The sequence below is a fragment of the Solanum lycopersicum genome, chromosome 9 (genome assembly GCF_036512215.1).
Source record: "Solanum lycopersicum chromosome 9, SLM_r2.1".
Lineage (NCBI taxonomy): Eukaryota > Viridiplantae > Streptophyta > Magnoliopsida > Solanales > Solanaceae > Solanum > Solanum lycopersicum.
Window position 1 is genome coordinate 38,986,347 of NC_090808.1, and position 24,536 is coordinate 39,010,882.

General features: G+C 34.8%; 1 protein-coding gene and 1 long non-coding RNA gene across 12 annotated transcripts; one reads left to right on the forward strand and one right to left on the reverse strand.

Moving 5' to 3' along the window:
- Nucleotides 1-4,088: 4,088 nt before the first annotated feature.
- On the forward strand, nucleotides 4,089-20,634 carry LOC101252112 (probable LRR receptor-like serine/threonine-protein kinase At1g06840). Of its 11 annotated transcripts, none has more exons than XM_069289179.1 (22): nucleotides 4,170-4,316; nucleotides 4,568-4,661; nucleotides 4,755-4,905; nucleotides 8,165-8,236; nucleotides 11,155-11,312; nucleotides 11,992-12,063; nucleotides 12,288-12,431; nucleotides 12,589-12,660; nucleotides 13,607-13,678; nucleotides 14,638-14,712; nucleotides 15,620-15,688; nucleotides 15,923-15,991; nucleotides 16,134-16,205; nucleotides 16,368-16,454; nucleotides 16,646-16,714; nucleotides 16,802-17,301; nucleotides 17,757-17,918; nucleotides 18,492-18,775; nucleotides 19,198-19,249; nucleotides 19,536-19,786; nucleotides 19,873-20,007; nucleotides 20,154-20,634. In XM_069289179.1, the coding sequence occupies exons 5-22, from the start codon at nucleotides 11,173-11,175 to the stop codon at nucleotides 20,496-20,498; spliced, it is 2,670 nt and encodes an 889-aa protein (XP_069145280.1). In that variant the 5' UTR covers nucleotides 4,170-4,316; nucleotides 4,568-4,661; nucleotides 4,755-4,905; nucleotides 8,165-8,236; nucleotides 11,155-11,172; the 3' UTR covers nucleotides 20,499-20,634. The 11 variants fall into 11 exon arrangements, 10 of the variants coding, with proteins under 10 accessions (XP_069145281.1, XP_069145283.1, XP_069145280.1 ...); XM_069289178.1 differs by having other exon boundaries at nucleotides 4,293-4,414; XM_069289180.1 differs by lacking the exon at nucleotides 11,155-11,312 and having other exon boundaries at nucleotides 4,089-4,414.
- Nucleotides 20,635-21,692: 1,058 nt separating this feature from the next.
- Nucleotides 21,693-23,389, reverse strand: LOC112942191 (uncharacterized). Its single transcript, XR_003248271.2, has 2 exons — nucleotides 23,139-23,389; nucleotides 21,693-22,297 (listed from the first exon to the last, which is right to left on the reverse strand). It is a non-coding gene; the product is annotated as an uncharacterized lncRNA (long non-coding RNA).
- Nucleotides 23,390-24,536: the final 1,147 nt, after the last annotated feature.

Genomic DNA, 24,536 nt, shown 5'->3' on the forward strand with positions numbered 1-24,536 from the left:
TTAGACTTCCCTCTCACAAACTCTCTCTCTAGAAAACCTCCATTGAAGGTGAAGCTCAAGAACAACTTGGAGCTTGGATTCCCATGGGTTTCTCATCATTTTTCAATAGTTTTCTTCTACAATAAGGTATCGTGATCCTTCATCTCTAGTTAACCTTCCATCTCAAAGTTTTCAAAGAAAGTTTATCATCAAACTTCTCCTTCTTCAATCTAGACGTGGTTTTTTCTCAAAATGTTTTCAAAGGCTTAATCATGATAAATTGATATAATTTACTGAATCAAAAGGGAATTTCAATCCAATTGCATGATGAACCCATGCTCCCTTCAACTCATGATTTAACCTTTGTGTGGGTTTTGTGATCTTGAATTTATGTTGACTGAATTGTTTATATATACTGCCTAGTACATTTATTGATGATGAATTATGTGATATTGGATCAATGTGGATTGATGATTGAAGAACTTGATCTCTACTTCCCATTGAATGTTAATGCATGACCTTCAAAGCGATCTCGATTAGTGCATGATTGAAGGATTCATTTATGTAAAGATAATTATAGCTACTGGTTTATATGAAGTTTTGATGAATTGTTGGTATGAATCCTTGATGATCAAAGCAAAGGAGTGTTGATACGGATTGATTTACATTCTTTTATCCTATAGATTGATAATGTGATATACATGATATGATCTCAATTCTAGGGTAGATGGATCATGATTTAAACTTGATTATTATGTATTTATCTATTGCCCTAGATTGATATCATTGATGAAATATGATTGATGATCAATGCAAGGGAAAGTTGTTAATGATCTATGTCTCTCTACTTTCTAGTGTATGGGTGATGTAGTGTACTTGTTAGTAACATGATCTTGTAGTGGCTTATGCATGATTTCATTTATGTCAAAGTAAAATTAATTACTTCCCTTACATTAATGGTTGATGAAAAATGTGTATTGATAAATGATGATCAAAGGTTGATGAATTGGTAAGAATGACTCTTCCTTTCTACTTTCTTATAGTATTGATAGTTGATGAAGCCTTGTAAGGCATTGTGTGGTATGGTCCACCTATGGTGGTGATGTTTAATTTATGGTCAATATATATATGATTTGATCATGGCCTTTAAGGAAATTGCATTATGAATGTGTGGTGGTGATGATCACCATTTGTGAAGCTTTAGCGTAGTTTTCATATTCTAGTTATGATCTAGGTTGTATTGCTCATGTTACAAGCATATTTTTTTTATGTTACAAGCATATGGATGACTATGTTTTAGGGTTTGATTAGGTGTTACCTTGAATGAGTATAATTGTTAATCATCCCTTACCTATGTACCCCTATGTAAAAGTGTGAATAACTGAGGTTAGGAGTCTTAAGTGTAATATGAAGTTAACTTGTCTCATATGCTAAATTGTGTTGTATGGTCTATGCTTGAATGTGCATTGTAGTCCTAAGAAGGTGGCTGCCTCAATGTGTTGTTGATAGACATTATGTGATCATGTTGACCTATATACACAAACTCAGACTTCATGCATATTTATAAGTAGTATAGGTTCATAGTGTTGAATGAAAGATGTTCACATATACAGTTATGTTTACTACTATACATGTAAGGTATGTGTCTATCAAGCATGTTATGTATTCCCTTAACAAGAATGACTTGATAGGTGTACTAGTATGAGCAAGGTTATGGGTCCTTGTCTATGCATTTCACATGTGTGCCTTGATAGGATAGTTCCTAGGTTTGGTTTGCTATGTACATGAATATAAATGCATGATTTTGTTAATGTATGAACATGTGTGGTCTTAATGTGTTGTGTGAAAATATTGCTCACATATATGTATAACACACATATGTGTGATGATCTAGTCAATGGAGGGGCCTTGAAAGGTGTACTCAAGTGTACCCTAAACTAGATAGGTGCTTACATATGCTATGTCCATGTGAAAGGACTTCTCACATGATTTAGATTGATGAACTCTCATCTATGACCTATGAACTAAGCGTATGAGGAGTCAATCTCCTAAAGCCTATGTTTTTATAAGTAATGTTAATAAAGGCTTTCTAATAAAAGGGAACTTAGCTTAGCACCGAGTGAACTTGAGAATGAGAGGTGTTGGTTTCCCTTGGAGGAAGATTCACTATTGGTTTATCATAGACTGTTGACTTTCCTTGGAGGAACATTCACCTATGGTTCCACATGAGGTGTTGACTTCACTTTGAAAAAGATTCACTCATGGTTTCTCATGATATGAGGACTCCAATGCTCATGGGCATGGAGACAGTCCAATCCATATCTCTTAGTTCCTTAAACTATGATTGCCACATAGGATCTAGCAAGTGATTTCACCTAATATGCTAGCATGTATTAATGTTTTACCTTGGCTAGGTAGAGCACCTTCCATTAGTGTAAGGCTCTACAATACCAAATTTCATGTAGCACCCATGGTCTTAGTGTAGGTTAAGGCTATAGTTTCCCTAAAGTAAAATGGAAAATGGAAGTAAAGTAAGGACCCTAACTAGGATAACTTAAGGGTAGTTGCTTAGTGTAGGTGGGGGTATGAGACTTCACATGTGCATTGCACTAGTGGCTCTTGAGGAAAGTCATAGGAAGGTGTTCTAATGCATGTGACTATGTCTATGTTTCTTATGCATGACTTTGTAGTCTTGTCTATATGATAAGGTTTTTCCTTATGTGTAAAATGTTAGTCTTATTGATTATATGATTGAAGGTCCTACTTGATATACATGTAGTTTACTATAGTATTATGTTTGAAGTGTGAAGTACATGTTTTGATGCTTATGGTCTTATGATTGGTTTACTAAGTATGTGTGAGGTTATGGGGCTTCCCATGTACATTGCACTAGCAATAATATAGAATAGGATTGTGAGTAAGGTCATTAAGTATGGTTCACTGTAATGCCTTTAGGGTCTTAGACTTGAAGGTGTCTTGTGGTGTGCTATACTTCTATGAAGGTATGTGTTGGATTATGTAAGTTGTATGTATGCTTTCTTTGTGGCATTAAGGTGATGCTTTGCACCAAGTATCACTAGAGGGGTACTGGGGAAGTTAAGAAATTAAAGGAAAGGAAGCTTACTGTAAAGTGCAAATAGTTTATTGTAAAGTGACCCTAAATGTGACTTAAATTTCATTTGTAATTTTATATAATTTTGGCCCTTGAATATGCCTATATGAAGTATGTAAATTGTAAAATTGCTATTGTATCAAAGTTTTATGAAGATTTCTCAAAAAGGCATGAAGCATGAATTTCAAGTAAAATGTCCCTTTTAAATGCATGTTTTGCATGGTTGTTATACTTAGTACATTCTTGTAGTAACTCCATTCTTCTCTACTTTTTACACAAACTGTAGGTTATGGATGCTTAAAGAGATTTCTCTATGATTGAGGAGCTTGTTATGCGTTTCTCAAGTTCAAGCCAAAAGGAATCCTTATGTTCCAAGGATTCCCTATGTCAAGTCTATGGTCAATGTATTGTAATAGATTAATTATTATGTTATTATGTTATGATGTTAAAGGGCATTGTCACGATTCTATTCTGTGATGTTGAGTCTAAGATGACAAAATAGACTTAGAGTCTATGTATGTATTATGAATTGTAGTTTTATATACATAACGTAATGTTTCTAGCATATGATGTGCTCTCAAAAGTTTAAAATTTTCTGCAAAATTTACTGTGACATTGCGATGAATGATAACTATGGGCTTGTATAAGACCTCCGAGAGGTCAAGTACGCCATGTTACTTCTAAGGGGTGCTCCCCGGTCGTGACACGAACACAATGGAGCTAGCGAAATCTCCATGCAATGCTTGCATGTCTAAATGTTGATCAAAGTCAACTACAACACTATAATTCCACTCAAAATCACACCCGATTGCATTAAGGACCACACTATTTATTGTCGAAATGCAAATGAAAGTATGAAAGGCAAAATTGTGATTTCACAAATAAAAATAGTTTGGCAAGAAATGAGACGTTAGCTTTGGAGAAATTTCCAATGTGAAATGCGTAGATACCCTCTTGACTCAACCTATATATTGCTAAATTTTTTGAGTTTCTCTTTGGGTGTTTGGTACTTCATTAGTTTTGAATTAAGTAATGTTTTTTTTTTCTTCATATGAGACGTTTGACAGAGCTTGTTTGTGTTGTTGTCGTACATACATATAATAGATATGATTGGTGCAGAACCACCTACCGTTCATCCAAAAAGTCAACATTCTTGAAGGTTCCAATATTTTATTGAATCTGGTCGCTGCTTCTTTCATCAGCCATTCCATCACTAGGCGACCAAGTCAGTATTTCCCCAATCTTATTTCTTTATTTTTTTCTCATTTTGGATTTGTTACTTCTGGGAACAAAAATTTCTTCGGAGACATCTAAATAACTCGGGTTGGTGTTCTTCTCTCTGTAGTCTTTACCAACAAATCAAAGCAATTATTTATGGACTTACACTGTAGTAAGATAGAGGAGAGTAATAAATAAATACAATTCAACTCTTTACTCTAATCTGTGCTCCATCCTTCTACCATGTCTGCTTCAAAGCTTTCAATTATAGGGATCACCTTGCTTCTATGGTATTGCTGCTCTTTGCTACTATTTACCAAGGCAAATAGCCAAACTACTCATCCAGATGAAGGTAACCTTTACATATCTTTTTCTGTTGATTGTTAAGTACGGGGTTTAAACAGAAATACAAAGCAACTGCACTTGTTCTTACTTTGTGTGACAGTAAAAGCATTGCGTGCCATCAAGAATAGTTTGGTTGATCCAAATGGGAATCTCAGCAACTGGAGGAGAGGAGATCCATGTATCTCAAATTGGACTGGGGTTTTGTGCTACAATCAAACAAACAATGATGGTTATTTTCATGTTCGAGAACTGTAAGACATTTATCACGCTTCTCAAATTGAACTGCATCATAAGCATGGATCGCTTAATTTTTCCAACACACTTCTGAATCTATGGTTTTCTCAACAATATATCTGCTCTCTCTAATTTGGTTCTCATATTCTTCGGAATTTATGTCACTTTGCTCAGGAGCGGCTCAAGCATATTAGTGGCCTAAAATAAAGATCAATCTTAAACTTGAATTGTTAACAACTTTTATATAATTTATTTCTTCTAATTTTCAATTGATAGTACAACCATCTTATTTTAAATTATTTTCATGAGATATAGTACTCCAAATATGTCAAATATCTTCTAATAATTCCTTCATTTTCATGAAAAATTTACTTTTTCTATAAATAGTATTACATATTTGTTAAAAATAGTAATAACTTATAACCTATATTAAAAATGAAGCCCCGTAAATTTGGGGGGTCTAAGGCACATGTCTTTTTTTTAACACAGTCGAGCCACCCTAATTTTGCCTTTATTACTTACTTTCAAATATGGTACTTAATTGGGTATTGGTTGTTGAAATCTCTTTGTTCCTCTGGTAGTTAGTTGCTATCTCACACTGAAAGAAGTTCACTCCCTTTAGTCAAGTAGGTAAAGGAAGCATCTAAACCACCTTTTAATAGATTCAATTTGAAACAAATAAAGAAGGTGGCAGAGTAGAGCATTGTCAAAGGACTTAATCCAAAAAGTCATGACCTATTGGATCCTGACATAGCTATAAGTATCAGTTGTGATCGATATCTTCGCTGTAAACCATGCTGAATTAGTCTATTCCAATTTGCCTAATCTAATATGTGGGTGGCATGATTTCTTACTTCTATTTAGGATTCTATGGATATTAGTAAAGACAAGGCATCAGAACTGAACTTGGAGAATTGAAATTGATTTACTAACAAAAAAATTAATGATTGAGGGAAAGCAAGGCCATCATGTCATGTCTTAAATTCACACTTGGATCCCAAGAAGAACCATAGAAGTTGCTTTAGACTCTCTTTCAAATAGCTGAAAGTAGAAATAATTCTAGTGAAAATCTATTGAGCATCCCACTATCTAATATCATACATTTTCTAGGATCTAAATGGGGGAGCCTGCAATTCATCCTGCTCTGTTCGTATGCACTAGGTAAATTCATGCTATGCGGGTAAACATACAAGCTCTATTCGATCTTGTACAACTCTCATCATATCACATGCTTGTATTTGAGGATAGGAGATTCACTGATGAATTGGGATAAACCTCACCAATTGGCCTTGGTATCCACTTGATGTACCATGGACATCCAAAAATCACAAAGCACCTATTATCTAGGATGCATATTTTGGGACTGGGTTTGTATTAATATATCATTACATCAAAGTTTTTCTGTGTGGCATAAAATCAAAGATTATGGCCTACAACGAGACTATTTATTTGACCAATAGTTGGTTTTGTTCTTCCACCAATATGAACTTTCTAGTTCTGTTGAAAAATTAAATCCGATTCGTCTCAAATTACATGAATTTACCTAGTTCATGTATTAAGAAGTTAATTCTAAGATGCATGTATAGTTGAATTCATGATTTTGGAAGACAAAAAGTCTAGAATATAAATTAGGATTGAGCGATCTCCTTCCTAAATTTCCAACATTTGCTGTAGAGCTACTTGTCCGGTCTCCGGAGGGATCTGTAGCGAACCCGAATTATCGAATACTTGGAAGAATGATACTTCGGGGTGAAATGAATGTGGATGAGATTAGCTACTATTGCTATGAGGATGATGGGTTAAAGAAGCACCAACTTGAAGAAATTGTTTTGGTACATGGAACTACCAATAATTCGAAAATTAAAACAACTTCCAAAGATAATTTTGATGGCAAGGAGTCAAAACAAGAGTTTCAACTATGAACAAACAATTGCTTATGGAGTAGTTGTATGACGAGGAATCTTGAGTAGAATGGTAGTGGATGATACGACTTTCACAAAAATGAGAGATATGAAACACAGTTGCATCTATCAGAGGATTGATGACATGATATTTGAGAAGGTTTCTTTTTATAAAACCCAAGTAAAGATGAAGAGACGAGCATGAATAAGATATTTAGGATGATCAGATCATGGTAACATTTCTACGATCCTTGAATTCACAATTTAATTTTATGGTTATAATTGAGGAGTCCAAGAATTGGACAGCATAATCATCGATGAACTTACCGCCTTTGCAAGTCCATGAAGAAAAATGAAATAACCAGTAACAAGAATTAATCGTACAAGCTTTGCAAAAATTGGTTTTCTTAAAGAAGAAAGATGACAAGTGTTGCTAGTATAGAAGAAGTGGTGGACATGGACATGGTAGAGGAAGATCATAAAATGAAGTTGAGCTTGAGATCTTGAAGAAGCAAGATCAAGTTGTGGATGCCTTGCCTTCATAATCCATAAAGATTGACGTATTCCAAAACACTCTTTTGAGTAATGAATTTTTTTTAAAGGGGGTGTTGAAAAAATAACCTAAGTTCATCTCAAGTACATGAAATTTCCCAGTTCATGTGTTTAGAAATTAATGCTAAGATATATGTATAATTTAATTCATAACTAGGAAAAAAGAATCGAACTAAATTATGCTAAAATTAGACTAGGTATATGTTAAAATAATACATATTAATTCCTAAGCACTATAGTGGTTATACGGAAGCAAGTTGAGTGAAGGAAAAAATAGTTGTTCCTCCATTTACCTTTCACAGAATTTGAGAGATTGAGAGTTCTCCTCCCTAAAATTTCCAAAAAGTTCAACACACATAAATGAAGTAATATATAATGATAAATGGATGTATGTACTAGCAATTTTCAATAGTTAGACAAGGAAGCTTTGAAGTGTAGAAATTATAGTTGAGAAGCCCTTTTACCTAATAGGGTCCTAGTTGTCTAGAAGGAGCACAGAGAAGCCCTCTTACATTATAGGGTCCTAGTAGTCAAGAAGGAGCACAGACTTTGGATACTTTGTGAATTTACCAACTTTTTTTGCGTAGGAAGATGACAGTCTCACATGAATTCTAATGTCTGGTTTAGTTAAAAATAAATGAAAAGATTAATTTCTGAAGTTTAATTCTTGACCTTAGCTATTTTGCTTGTTATGATGTTTGTATACATTATAATGTTGCTTGAAACAAGTGGTGGATGATCATTTAGAGATTGATGACATTTCACTAGAGTATGTTTCAATAATCTGCAATGCGATGAGTCCTTGTGTTTTTCCTCTTAATAGGCAATTACTGGATATGGATCTGTCAGGAAATTTGTCACCGGAGCTTGGTCGCTTATCTTACATGAGAATATTGTAAGTTTGGATATTTAACAAATGCTATTCTATTCTAAATATTTTCTGCTTTGGAATTTTTTCCCACTAATAGCTTCTGTTAAAATCTTAGTAGGAAAAGGAATAGTATATAGAATCCTATTTATAATAGGAATAAGAATCCTTGTTGGAAAAGGAGTCCAATATAGTGTCTATGATAGGGCCTCAATGTAATAATATGGACACACAATTTGATAATATTGTTTTCCGTCATATTTCTCATATGGTATCAGAGCATTGTTGAGAAACTTGATTAGACAGTTCACTGTGCGTCAATTTCTGATGACTGTCAGACATGGTATCAGAGCATTAGCGAAAAACTCAACTAGACAGGTCATTGTGCATCAATTTCTGATGACTGTCGGGGCTGATTCACGTCGGTCTATTTCTATCAATTTTGTGCATCTCTTTTCCAGTAGGTCGTGACATCGTTCTGACCCTACCCATATAATTCCTTTTTTGTTTTTCTTCTCAGATTTTGATCACTTTTCAGTTGTTAAATTTAATAATTTGGCGAACTCTGTCAATTTTCCGGCAAGATCTGTCAAGACCACTTTCGAAGTTTTCTCCAGCAGTTCAATACAAAATTTGTAAACGTTCATCACTGATTTCAATTTAGTCCTATGATAAAGTCGGAACCCTTAATGAGGAGATAAGACAATCAAACATCACTGTCCATGAAGAATTGATGAGGGGGAGGTCGATTTGGAAGGTCTCAACTTAGGTGTAGTTATTGTAAGAGGCTTGGACACACTCGTGACATATGTCATTCTCAACCTAATTGTAGTTATTGTGATAGGCTTGGACACACTCGTGATTGTTATTCTCGACCTAATTGTAGTTATTGTGATAGGCTTGGACACACTCATGAAACATCTTATTCTTTGCATAGTCAGCCACCCAAAAATATGCATGTAGTTCGATCTAACGTCATAGGTAATAAACGAATATTTTTATCTCAAGAGGAATATAATGAGTATCTTCAATATCAAGCAACTAAGCAGATACCTCTACTAGTAGCCTCAATTCCACAGTCTCCTACTTTTGGATCATGGATTGTGGACTCTAACGCTTCTAATCATGTTGTGGTGGTAAATCACTTCTATCAAATATTGCTTACTCATAGTTGGTAACCAAACAAAGCAAAATGAGTTGGACAAGATAATCCCCTATCCTCTGTCACTTTAAATATCGTTCTTTATGTCCCTGGTTGTCCTTTCATTCTTGCACTAGTCAGTGGTTTGACCCGTTCCTTAAACTGTGGCATACTATTTCTCGAGGACTCATTTGTCATGCATTTACCGTAGTATGTGACCAACAATTGGTGTAGGATATGATTCACAAGGTTTACCACCCCGTGTCTCCTAACTCCTGTATAACACGTCAGTCGCAGTTCTCCCGACATAATTCACAAACGTTTGGGACATCCTAGTTTGTCCAAGCTACAAAAGATGCTGCCTATTTTGTCCCATTTATCCGCATTAGATTGTGAGTCATGCCAACGTGGTAAACACACTTAAACAACCTTCCAATGTAGTGCCGAGAGTCGTGCAGAGTCTATCTTTTCCTTAGTTGGCTCGGATATTTGGGGTTTTAATAGAGTCAGTTTACCCATGGGTTTTGTTATTTTCTTAGCTTCATTAATGATTATTCAGTCTTCATGGATTTTCTTAATGAATGATCACTCTGAATATTTCTTATATTCAACAGTTATAGTGCTGAAATACAAAATCAGATTGGTGTCTCTATTCATACCTTTTTTAGTGATAATTCCTTAGAATACATATACTCCCAATTTCAACAATTTATGACTGATCAGCAATTATTTTATGAGACTTCTTGTACATACACTCAATAAAATGGAGTAGCAGAGAGGAATAATAGGCACCTTATTGATAGTGCTTGCACTCTTCTCATTCAATCCCATGTTCCGCTTTGTTTTTGGGGCGATGCAGTTCTCGCATCTTTCTTTTATAATTAATCAATTGCCCTCATCTTCCATTCATAATCAAATTCCTTATTCAATAATGTTTCCTTAGTCACCTTTCTACTCTATCCCCCCTCGTGTCTTTGGGAGCACATGTTTTGGTCACAACTTAGCGTAGGAATTAGCTTCTTGTGCTTTCAAATGTGTTTTCTTGGTATTTTTCTGATCTTCATCGCAACTTTATGTTTGTTGATGTTACATTCTTTGAATTTTAAGCTTACTATTCTTTTTCTGATCATCCTGATATATCTGAAGTCTTACCCATACCTCAGGTCCTACCTGTACCAGCTTTAAAGGACTCTACTATTACTTCTACATCTCCCATGTCCATACCTCAAGTTTTACCTGTATCAATTTCTGAAGACTCTATGGTTAATTCTATGTCAACAGTTGTAGTGCCACCACTCATAACTTATCATCATTGTCCTCATCCAACATTAGTCATAGATGATTATCATCATGCGTTGGACCTTGTTTCTATTAGGGGCTTGCCTCCTCATAGCAAACCAATTGTACTTCAAAAGAGTATATGTTCCACTCGTAATGCTAACCCATATTATATTCTCTTGAGTTATCATCGTCTATCGTCATCCCCTTATGCCTTTTTATCATTTTTATCCTGCATTCCCATCCCTAACTTTCTCATCCAGGAGGGAGGCATGCTATGATTGATGAAATATCTGCTTTACATACAAGTGGTACTTGGGAGCTTATTTCCCTTCATGTAGGTAAATCTACTGTTGGTTATCATTAGGTTTACGCAATCAAAGTTGGTCCAGATGGTAAGGTTGATCGACTTATGGTTCACCTTATTGCCAAAGGGTATACTCAAATATCTGGGTTAGATTATGGTGACACTTCTCTCCTGTGGCTAAAATAGCATATGTCCATCTTTTTCTATCCATGGTTGCAGTTCTTCATTGGCCTCTTCATGCTTTTCTACACGATGATCTTGGAGAAGTCTATATGGAGCAACCACTTGATTTTGTTGCAGAGGGGGGAGTCTAGCCTTGGATGTCGATTGCATAGGTCACTCTATGGTCTTAAACAATCTCCTTCAAGACTGGTTTGGTAAGTTCAACAAAGTAATTCAGGAGTTCGGCATGACTCGTATCGGAGCTGATTACTCCGTGTTTTATCGACATTCTGCACCAAATCCGTGTATTTATTTAGTGGTCTATGTTGGTGATATCGTTATCCGTGGCAATGATTAAGAAGGTATCACTAATTCGAAACATCTTTTTCAGCATTTCTGAACTAAAGATCTTTGCAGAGTAAAGTATTTTTTAGGTATTGAGGTTGCTCGGTCTAAATCAGATATTGTTATTTGTCAACGCAAATATGCCTTAGACATTCTTGATGTGACAAGAATTATGGATGTAGACCCATTTACACACCTATGGATCCGAAGGTGGAGCCACTCAACTATCTTCACCAAGTCCCTCACTGATCATCGTATTAATTACATCTGTAACAAGCTAGGTACATATGACTTGTATGCACTAGCTTAAGAGGAGTGTTAGAATCCTAGTAGGAATATGAATAGTTTACAAATCCTATTTAAAATAGGAATAGCAATAGGAATAAGAATCCTAGTTTGAAAAGGAGTCTAATGTAGTGTATATAAATACGGCCTCAATGTAATAATGTAGACACACAATTCTATAGTATTTTTTCCTCTAATATTTCTCACAGCTTCTTTAAATTGTAATTTTTCTGCTAACTTTTTGTTTTCATTTGTTCTAAAAAGGGATGTAATGTGGAATGCAATTAGCGGGACAATCCCAAAGGAGATAGGAAATATCAAAACACTTGAATTATTGTAAGTTAAACTTGTTTTTTCCCATTCCCTTCTTTTTACTGATATTATGACTTTCTTTAGATTGTTCACTCTTTCCTTGTGGCTTTATTTAATGAGGGAATGAGCGAATGTCTGTGGATGTTTGAACAATTCCCATGTGTACTTATTCAGGAAATATTACATCTTGCTACCTAATAATTTTCTGTGGTTGTTACTCATGTATTTAAATATTTTTATGGTTTCAGGCTTCTGAATGGAAATGAATTGACGGGTTCTCTGCCTGAAGAGCTTGGTTATCTTCCCAACTTGAACAGGATACAAATTGATCAAAACCACATATCAGGTCCCTTACCTGTATCATTTGCAAAGTTGGAAAAAGCAGCACATTTGTAAGACATTTCTTGAAATGGAGGATTACTAATTTCCTTACAGCCCGACTCCAGATTTTTTGGTTATTTGATGCCACATGCATTGTTGTCATCAGATTTTCATTTCTTATTTACTGATATATGTATTTCCATAATGTGATTTTTGTTTTTTTGTCAGCCACATGAATAACAATTCAATAAGTGGACAAATTCCACCAGAGCTATCTAAACTTCCAAAACTACTTCACTTGTAAGTGACAATATGATTCTTCGGCGGTTTTACTGCCTGCACAGTCCTTCAGGTGGTGTGAATTATGATGTTTGCAAAACTTAAAAAGTAGAAATGTTGCTTTTGTGAATGAGGCATTTGGAGTCCTTTCCTATCAGGAAAAAAATAAAAGGATTCCCTTGTTTTTCATCAGTAGTGTGGAGAGTATTATTACTGGGTTCAACTGAAAGCCACCGTTCTTGACACAGAATATGGATTATGGATAGATATGTAAACAATCATTAAATTTTCAATTAAAATTTAGATTTTGAGCCATTAATTTTAGTAGTGTAAGGGGCTCACTGCTACCCATTAAATTAAAATCCTGGATCCACCTCTATCTAATGGCTTATTCTTTGTTTGTTCAAGGAAAAGGTGGGTACTGGAATGATTATATCTATCTCTTCTTAATATTTTGCAAGCAAATATGCTTTCCTTCTTTTTGACGAATTAAAACACCCATACACTCTTACAGAATGACTTACTTTGTGTTATCACCAAAGAAATATGTCGCTATATCAAAATTTATTTGATAAATACAGCATGCGACTGAGATCATAACGATTTAGCAGAAAATTCAGCTGAAATCAAACCTTCACTACATGATAGAAATGCCTCATTAATATCAATTGGTGCACACTAATATTATATATAGAAATGAATTTTCTGGATAGACTGGATAAAGATGACTTGTTAATCTTAGAATGTAGTGTCGTTTTGATCTATATCAGAAGAAAAAAAGATTCACCTGGTGCACTAAGCTCCTGCTATATGTGAGGTCCCCAAAGGGCCTGACCACATCGAGTCTATTCTACACAACCTTACTTTGCAGTTCTCGTGTTTTTGATATATTAATTTTGATGAATATCAATTATAGGTGTGTTTTGCGTTATAAAGTACTTATCACCCTTTCCCTTTCATTTTCCAGGCTTCTTGATAATAACAACTTATCGGGCTACCTTCCACCAGAGCTTGCTCAAATTCCAAATTTGCGCATACTGTATGCTATCTTTCTTTGTTATGTATATAATACTTTTTGGATTACTGATATTAGAATATCTTTTCATTGTTGATAGTTTTGGAGCCGAAGTACTTTATTTTGATTGTGGAAGAGGTTTCCCACATGATGAGTTTGGGAAAGGTGACATAAATTGAAATTCTGTTGCAGATATAGAAAGGGGACAAGGCAGTTGCAACAAGTTACGAAATTGTCAACATCTCCTTAGTTCAAGCTATGTTTGTTGTAGTGGCTATTGATTACGAAGTGTGACACTCAGCATATAAGACTATTCTTGATATACACAGATGACAATGTTATGCTCGATGTATCAATACACGATCTCTCAGATCTAGCTTTTTGATCTTTGGTAAAGCAAGATTTGGTAAAGTCAAAAAGATATAATCATGAGAGTTGCCACTGGAATAATATGCTGAATGCAATAGAAAAGCTTCATGACCTGTCATTGCTGTGAAGACCACTAGTATCCCTTAAGCCAATCAAAAGATTTTATGGTACTATCAAAAGATGAAAAGTTTTTAATTATTGGTACTGAGGCTTTATTTATCAAGGGAATAGTTGAGAATTGTTTCTTTTGGGCATAAAAAATTAGAGTTCATAATGAATAAAAGATTAGCAACAGTGTGATACTGAATCAATTTTCTGGGCATAGTTATCACCTATAAGATTTTTATGTAGATAACAAATGTCATGTCGTGTATGCACGTTAGTTCTGATTTAAATATTAACAGGGACCATATTTTTAGTGGACTTTTGACATTAAAGGGTTTCAGCTCATAAAATGGACTAAATCTTTGTGGGAGATGTCTATGTACACATCTGTTTTCGTTTGTTCTTTCTGAGAAGTTCTTTGACTGTCTCAATATTGTTCTTTCTGCCATAACTACCTTTTATTCTTTAAGCATTAATGTCTCATATTTGATTTTGCTCTTGTTTTATAGTCAACTTGATAATAACAACTTTGAAGGAAGTCATATTCCTGATTCATACGGGAATATGTCACGTTTGTTAAAACTGTAAGTCCATTAAAATCTCTTGTTTATGCTGCGTTGGAATTTATGGCATGAGGATAGAAATTATTTACGTCCAGGAGGTGCATGAACCATAACTTCAAAAGATTTTGTGTCATAGCTCTTCTATAATCTTCCTGTGAATAGGCATAACTGTTTTAACACTTTTCAATCAACATTAGTTTTCTTGACTTCTTATATCTACTATGGGTTCTGAGACTCAATTGGGTCCATACACATGTAGATATAGAATCTTTGATGTTTAGAACTCCTATTTAACTTATTATAGAATTGGTAGCATAAATGAATGATAAAACACATTATCCTCAAATAATAGAAGTAATGCAGCATATAACCTATAATTTGAAGTTAATTGTGTCATTAGAACAATCATTCAAAGTTGATTGCAATTTTCTGTTGGAGATTCTTCCAATAGTGATGCACCTTGTTACTATTCGGCAACAAAGGAATAGCCATTATTTGAAGCAACCAGTGGAATAACATTGAAGTTACCAATGAAAGGGGGGACTAAAGAACAGGATGAGAAAACTATGAATGAGCTGGAAGAAAGGATTAGTTCATCCTAACCACTAATAGTAGTTAAAAGTAACAGGAAACAAATACTGAAAGAGATAATTTAATCACCTGTTACCTGTAAAGCTTACATATATCTAGTAAGAACTTTTAGAATAGAGGTTCTGGAACCACTGCATGTTTTTACAATTTTGATAGCTTATATGTTTGCTTCATCCAGATTGTAAACAATTTTTTTGCTTTTTATGCTTCATTTTTTCAAAGTAGTATCATCTGTCTCAAGAAAGTATTAACTATTAAAATCCTTGTATTCTAATTAGTATGCTTTCTTGAGAGCTTATATTGATTTAAAGTGATTCTGCTTTTTTCATTCTTTCAGGAGTCTGAGGAACTGTAGCTTACAGGGACCGGTTCCAAATCTGGGCAACATACCTAACCTTACTTACATGTAAGAATATATCCAAGGTTCATGCATACTATAAGGACATTTATACACTTCTTTATATTAAAATTCTGTTTCCATGGAGAAGTCAAATGTTAATAATCACTTGAGGGAACACAAATTATTTGCTTTAGGCTAACAGCGACATCACTTAAGATCAATATTTAACATAATTACCCTTTTTGGTTAATAGTTGCATTTGCAACATGCATATTCTAATTAATTATTTTCATATTTCAGAGATCTCAGCCTTAACGAGCTAATTGGGTCCATTCCGTCGAACATGCTTAGTGACAATATGACGACAATGTAAGAGCTTGATACGATATTTCTGTAAGCTTTATCATGAGTTATTATTATCTACTACTACTTGCTAAAGTGATATTTTCGGGTCCATGATACTGTTTATCTGATATTTTCTGAAGCAATATCTTACTTCTGATTGTGGTAGTGATCTGTCATACAACAACCTCAACGGAACTATTCCTTCAAACTTTTCAAGCCTTCCACATTTGCAGAAACTGTGAGCATTATTTCCTCTGCTCTTTATCATTTTTGTTACTCTATTTTTTTTGTTACTCTAGAGACACGTCTTTTGTTAAATAGTTTTGTCAGTCGTTTACCACTCAACTGCTAAATAGTTCGCTATAATTATCCATTAATTCATTTTTTTTTCTGCTGCCAGGTCGCTAGAAAACAATTCATTAAGCGGTTCAGTTCCATCCATAATTTGGCAAAATAGGACACTCAATGCAACGGAGACGCTTATCTTGTAAGAACTAAAATTTTGAGAGATCCACATTTGCTTCTAAATTTATCATGAAAAACAAGATTTGTTACCATAAGGCCATCTTTGTTATTGCTATCCTATGTCTTAGTTTTTCTAGCTGTCTAGTCCTTGATAATTCCATACTGTGAGATCAATACAACTGTATTTGAGATGTATCTGCTGCAATACTGCAGGGATTTGCGGAACAATAAGCTTTTGAATATCTCAGGACCTCTGGCTATCCCACAAAATGTCACTGTTAGGTTTGTTTTTTGTATAATCGTCATCTCAAAATTCCTCTGTTTAAAGATACAATTTGAACTTTTAACATTCCCATTTTATTGTTCTAGTCTTCAAGGAAATCCATTATGTTCGAATTCTATCCTATTCAACTTTTGCGGACCTTACAATGGAGATGCTGGTGGTACCTTGCAATTAGCAAACAACACTGATTGTCCTCCTTTGGCGTGTCCTCCCCCCTATGAATATGCCCTGCCATATCCTACTTGCTTTTGTGCTCTACCGCTGCTTATAGGATACAGGCTGAAGAGTCCTGGATTTCGGGATTTTCGATCATACATGGATCAGTTTAAGTGGTATATCACGATTGGTCTTAAACTGAATATATCCCAATTACACCTGAACACATTTTCATTGGAAGCTGGTCCTCGGGTGAAGATGTATTTGAGGATTTTCCCCATCTTTGATGATAACAACAGCTCGCGTTTGTTCAATAAAAGTGAGGTCCTAAGACTCCGTAGCATGTTCACTGGATGGCTGATTCCTGATAATGATCTTTTTGGACCTTATGAACTTATCAATTTCACCCTACTTGCAGATTATAGAGAATGTACGTATGCCTCCTTTAATTAAACATAGTCTTCCAAGGAGTACTCATTGAAGAGGAATTTATCCCTCCACATTTTGATTGATTAACTTTCTTCAGATATGTATCTGATTTTGTTTCTCTGTGATTTACTCTTAGCTGACACTACTCTGCTCGAGTGAACTTTTAAGAAATCTTTAGCATGACCTAATCTGTTCTCTTCCTTTTGTCAGTAAAAGATCATGATACATATAGAACTTGACCATGTGATTAACTTATTTTGATGATTAAATATTTTTGTATATATCTTGCTTCTTCTTGTACTTTTGTTTTTGTTGGTGTGTGACTTACCAATCCTTTGTGCAATTATAAAACACAAGAATAGATACCATATCATATCATATTATTTAAGCATTTAACGGGGTGAAGCCTAGCTATCTGTGCCCTTGTGATATATAATGTTTATTGTTCTTTTGCAGTCATCCCCCCTCCCTCATCATCTGGTATTAGTAAGGGAGCTCTTGCAGGCATCATACTAGGAGTAATTGCTGGTGCGGTCACAATATCGGCATTTGTATCACTTCTCATACTGAGATTGCATATGAAGAAGCACCACCATGCCAGTTCAAAACGCAGCCTATGTGAGTATACTACAGTTACTAATCTTGAAGTTTGTGTTGCTTTCTGCGACTGTAGCATTTTAAATCATTGTAGACTATGCATTCTCATACGTCTTTGCTACTTGGATTAACTTTTTACCTAGATACATCAATCATGAAACTGAAAGAGACAATTGAATATCATATAGAATGATGAAAATAGAATGACATCAAATTAGATGTAGAACGATGGAATAGTCTCCATTTGAAAATACTGCAATTTCATAGAGCATGAGAATGAGTGCGTTATCTCTGCAAAGAAATACTAGATGTAAGAATCCAGCTAGAGTTTCATTTGGAAGTATCCCTGAAAACAATATACTCTCTCATCTAGAAAGTTGTCTAGTTCATGAGCTTACTGATCAACTGCATAATCATCTCTTGTTAGTGTATCGTATCTTGCGTATCAATTACTTCACATTTGAATAACACATTGCTTTTAGGCCTACATGTTATGTTAACCTCAATCTCAACTCTGATTCCATGAAGGTGGTGCGTATGATATAGATATATTGTCTCAAATTAAAGTTGTAAGCCCATGTCTTTGCATTGCAGTGTCGAAAATCTCTGTCAAAATTGATGGTGTTAAGGAATTCAATTTTGAAGAATTGACACTGGCAACCAAAAATTTTGACAACTCCAGCATTGTTGGTCAAGGAGGGTATGGAAAAGTTTATCAAGGTACTTTAGCTGATGGGACAGCTGTAGCCATTAAACGAGCTCAAGAGGGATCGTTACAGGGACAAAAGGAGTTTCTTACAGAAATTGAACTATTATCTAGGCTACATCACCGAAACCTTGTGTCTTTGCTTGGATATTGTGGTGAAGAAGGAGAACAGGTACCTTATTACTTCAATAGTCTTATCATCATGAACAAAAGTCAAATGGAGTAGTATGCTAAATTTTGTAATACCAAAAGATTTTTTTTATTTTTTTGTAAATGCTGGAAGGAAAAAAGGAATGTATGATCCTTCTTATACCTTAAAATGGATCCTACACACTTGTGCACTCACATCACATGCTTAAAGATTAGCAAAGGGACACAGATCCAAATGATGATTTTGCTAGCAGATAATTGGAATACTTCTTCTTTCTCTTCCAACAATTGCTGGACTACTTTAATATTGTGAATACTGAGATTATTTCGCCTCTAGCCGGTTATAGGTCTTTTTTTTCGTCTTCTTTCTACATACACAAGTGCCTTTCTTTCTTTTTAATTCTTAAATTAGAACATTTTGTCAATTTTGTGTTTTACCTGCAGATGCTGGTTTACGAGTTTATGCCAAATGGTACTCTTAGAGACCACCTATCTGGTAAATAATTATATAATTCACATTGCTCTTGCCTCCATTTATTTGTGCAAAATCTTTTCCTTCTAGCACTTTATTTTGATAAGGAAAATATTTAAGAATGCAAACAATTAACTAATCCACATCATCTAGCTTTGTCCCCAACGAAATCCCTTCCGATGAAAATTGTCGAATATCAATCTTTCTGCTGGTTAATGTTAGGGGGTTGGTTTTGGGGGAAAGCACTAGCAGAAATCAAGTCTTTGACCATATTATATGGGATTTAATGGGTTGACTTGTGGTGTGACAGGTAAATGTAAAGAACCTCTAAGTTTTGCTATGCGATTGAAAGTTGCCTTAGGTTCCGCTAAGGGCATTCTCTACTTGCACACGGAGGCTGATCCTCCCATATTCCATCGAGATATCAAGGCAAGCAATATATTGCTAGACTCTAAGTTTATTGCAAAGGTGGCTGACTTTGGACTTTCACGGCTTGCTCCAGTTCCAGATCTTGAAGGGACTCTGCCTGCTCATGTATCGACTGTTGTTAAGGGCACTCCGGTGAGCATTGATTGTTCAAGGAAGTGGATATTTTGACCTAAATATTTGTGATCCTACCTTGTGGCTCTAATGCTCGTTCTCTGCAGGGATACCTTGACCCAGAGTATTTCCTAACTCATAAATTGACTGACAAGAGTGACGTTTACAGCCTTGGTGTTGTATTCCTTGAGCTTCTCACCGGAATGCAGCCAATTTCACACGGCAAGAACATTGTTAGGGAGGTACTGTCTTGCTAGAAAATATTGTCTTATCGTTGTCATCTACGCATATTTAAGTGTTAAAACATTTGAGATTTGAGTAATAATATCAAGTTATTTGGTTCATAATTCAATCTGTGTTGTATGATCTCATGGATATATATGTACAGGTGAACCTTGCGTATCGTTCTGGTATGATATTCAATGTGATTGATGATCAGATGGGATCTTATCCTTCGGAATGTGTAGAGAAATTCATAAATCTGGCTCTGAAATGTTGCCAAGAAGAGACAGAAGGTCGGCCATCAATGGTAGAAGTGGTTAGAGAACTAGAAAACATACGGGTGATGATGCCTGAATCTTACTCTATAATTAGAGATTCGGTGGTCACGGATAGTGAAAAGGATAGCAGAACCCCATCTTCAACCTCAGCTATGAAGTATCCTTTTGTTTCAGCTGATGTATCTGGTAGTGACCTTGTTAGTGGAGTTGTTCCCTCCATTAATCCTAGGTGATATATATTTCACCCTCTTCTTCTATGTACAGTCAATTATATCTGCAAATATTGTCTATATTTCTTACACTTGTAACATATATATCTTATCCAATATAGTAAATGGTGCTAAAATATTAGTAATATTGAACAACTTAGTTATGCTTTCTTTCTTTCTTTCTAATCTTTACAAAAAGACCGTTAACGGTCGGCCTCTAAAAAGTATATATTTAGTGTCAATTAAATTATAATCGTTAAATAATTACTGCTAAGATTATTTTTAGTGTAATAAGTAATGATAATTTATGATAACTATTGCTAAAATCGTAAAGTATGTACTGAATGCTAGAAATTGCACAATAGTATGGAACTGAATTTATATAAAAAAGTTGTTTTTGAAAGAATAGATTCGGGCTATGGATTATGTATCAACTCAGATAAGTTATCCACTTAAATTGACTAGATGGTTTGGTGTATTAATCAAGAGTTAAACTCATGAAAGTTTTTGGGTTCTTACTTGCCTAATCAAGGCATCTAACACCTACATTCCTACGGAGTTGGAATGTACAAGAATGCAAGAATAATTCTTGTATCATGAATGACTAAGCAAAAATCCATAACCAAGCTCCTTGGCTCCAAAAAAATCAAACTCCACATAACAAATTAGGTTCAAGACTTTCTATATTGTAGGAACTTTTACAACAAAAATATCATTTTTCATAGAGCTAAATTTTATAATTTGAACAATTGGGCCAGTGCAACGTACCCCAAATGCCTTGGACAAAACTCCACTCCTAGAAACAGGGCATAATAATACATAAATAGGAGCTTTTATCACAAATCTTGAACAATTTTTCTCTTGATTCACGATTTTAGGATTTCACGATTTTGAGAAAGAAACAGGGTAAAAGGAAGAGTCTTTCACCCTATACCATGTATTAATTTGAATATCTTTTTTTTTTAAAAAAAAATTCTAATATTTGTGTGTATAATTTTGAATTAGTTAACACCCATTGAGTGACTCACTAATCCACATTGGAGAGTCCGCATTTCAAGCGTTTGGGCTATAATATTCGAGTGTTTTTTATTTAAGAGATGAATAATTAAAATGTCTCTTTGTGCACTTTGAAAGTTTAAGGTCAAAATTAAAATTTGAATTCAAATTAAGGGTAAATAGACAGTCTGCCTAGAACATTAAAGCAGACACCATCACAATGGACTAAATTTTCTCTATTTTTCCAACACAACACGCCTGCATCGCTGTGGCATGTGCGATTAGCTTTGTAGCTCTCAATTTTTTCATGTTTTTGTTCCCTTTTTACATGCTTTCACTATTTTCGTATCTTGTTTCTTACTATATCTATATAAATACAACATAGCTAAAATTTTCATAGTGAGTGCTACAATGAATAATAACATACTAAAGTGAGAGACCATTATTATAGGCTTAACGACACATTTAGCCAAACAATACCACCTCACACTTAAGTCAACGATCTTGCCCCAAATAGTTACCAACCTTGTTGAAATCTTGGCCTCCATGAGGTTGGCATAAAATTTTCCTCACGCATTACTCGTTTGTGTTGCATAGTTTAAGAGAAAAGCAAATCTATCCAGAATTATTCAACTTTCGGGAAAAGTTTGGAAGCATCTCGGCCACTTAAGAAAGTGTTATGCCTCTCTAGAGCATCAATTTCTTCTTGATCAGGTCAAAATAGTAGTTTTCCTGAGCTTTGAGAAAGACAAATCGATATTGGTCATATTCGACCACAACTTCCTCTCAAAATGAAGTTGTTGTGCTATTCTTGACACTTCACAAATCTGAAAATTCAATAGAATTAAAGTGTAAGAAATATGTGTTAAACAATGTTATTTTATTGGTAGAAGTCAAAGGGTTAGGAACCAAAATAGGAAAAAAAAATAGGCCTACTAAAAAATTGAAGATTGGCAGGAAATGGTCTTTGATCTCGCAAAGGTGAGACCATATTTTCTTTAGTGAACAATCGGAAAAGGGACCAGGAGGCCACTTATGTGAAATCACAAAAGTTAAGAGGGATCTCTATACCTAGGTTTGATTTTGCGACAGCTAGGTCACTTTCATGACGTTGCCTCCTGAACATGAATAATTAGATCTTTTTATACATTTTTTGTACAAGAATCAACTTTTAGTTAAAATCCAACAACAACCAAACATGAAATTGAAAAACTCAATCATTTTGCCAAAAAAACATCAAAAATATTTTTTTGAGTTCTTATGAGCATTTTATCTAACACGTGGTGTACAACAATTTTTTTTAAATTTGATCATGAATTGGGTACTCAAGAACTCCCCAAATAAAATAATTCAACCCACACACATGCATTCAAAAAAAAAAAAAAACAAGATTCGTTCAACACAAACACAAATTTAATCCCCCATGTTTTAGAAGGTTTCTTCCTACTTAACACCCCCCAACTTTAAACAAAGGTGCTAGAATTCAAGAATAAATTTACAATTTTAAGAGAACAAAAGTGCGATAACATATCGCATTGTACTTTCACAATGAAAACCAAGAGTTTTAGAGTAGATTTTGAGATAAATTAGGAAGAGATCAAGATGTTAGACTTTTTTTTTTTATTTCTAATTATTTAAATCCAACATTCCGTCCTTATAAATCCTTACCTTTACTTAAGAGATCTGTGCTCACTTTCGCGATCTTTCATTTAAAACTGGGGTTCACTTTTGTGAGTGCCCCTCTACTTAAGCGATGTTTGCTTAAAAGAGAGGGTGTCGCTTTTGGGAACTTCACTTAAGCGAACCTCTCCTCGTTGTTGCAACTTCAGAGCCCTTTTTTCAACGTGTTGTCACTGTCGATTTCTGCAATTGAAGGCATATTGGGAAATCTGCCCAACCTTTATTGGGTGAACTTGGGTACCTAAAAAGTTCTCCAAGTCATATTTTGAAGGGGTTTAACCCCCAAAATTCATTTCCATCAAGATCCTTTTCTTCAAACCTATTCAAATTAACTCCAAAAGCTAAAATCACGAGGATTAATAAAGAAAAAAAAGATTAAATCAAATATAAACCTCTAAATTAAATGATGATTTAAATTTATTTGGATATGGATGAGTTTCCTCCAATTAAGAGTATAATTTAACTCACGGTGCAACGCTGCATACATCACCCTTTGTTTTTTCACTTAGAGGCAATGAACCCTCTTTCCAATTTTAGATTAATTTCTCTTCAAGGAGCATTAGAAATGCATGAGATCATCAAAAGTCTTACTCTATTTCTCCACTTTAATGATTTAAATTTCTTACCCAACTTCACATCTTTTCTTCGTTGAGAAGAATCGATCAGAGTAAGAGGATCACTAGTCCATGTTAGCATTAATTTTCTTAATATTTGGTCTTCAAGTGAGTGACACTCTAACTTTTAAATGAATTAGAACTTTTCATGTATGATTAGAGTAAGAGGATAACTAGGACATATCGGCAATGAATTTCATAATCTTTGGTCTTCAATTGAATGACACTTTCACTAGTATCATTTCTGTGAGTTTAGCAAATAGGAATTTTATTGGCTTGGATAGGTAGAAAATTGTTATGACCCCGAAATGAAATAAGATGAAATAGAGCCTCACATGTTTTTTAAGAGTCAATAACTTGGTTATAAGGTGTGTCACAGCTTGTAATTGTTGTTTTGAAGAGGTTTGAGGTCCTATGTCAAAGGACGACTACGATGTCTAGAAACTAGTCTTGTGTATGCTAGTGTGACTTAGCATGGTTTATGTATTTTAGTATGTCGTTTGGAGTCTAAAATGAGTTGAAGGGACCCTAGCATATAGATGGTCATGTTTAGGGTCAAAACGTTTGGGTATGACTCCCCAAGGACCTCCCTAATGGTCCTTGAGGAGGACCCAAACATTTGACATGAATTTGCCAAAACAGCCCTAATCGACGCCCTAGTTGACGCCCATATATCAATTGATGCCTGTCACGACCCGCATGCACACCCTAGAAGATAGGATATTCTTGGGTCGTAACACGACGTACTTGACCTCTAAGAGGTTTTGTACAA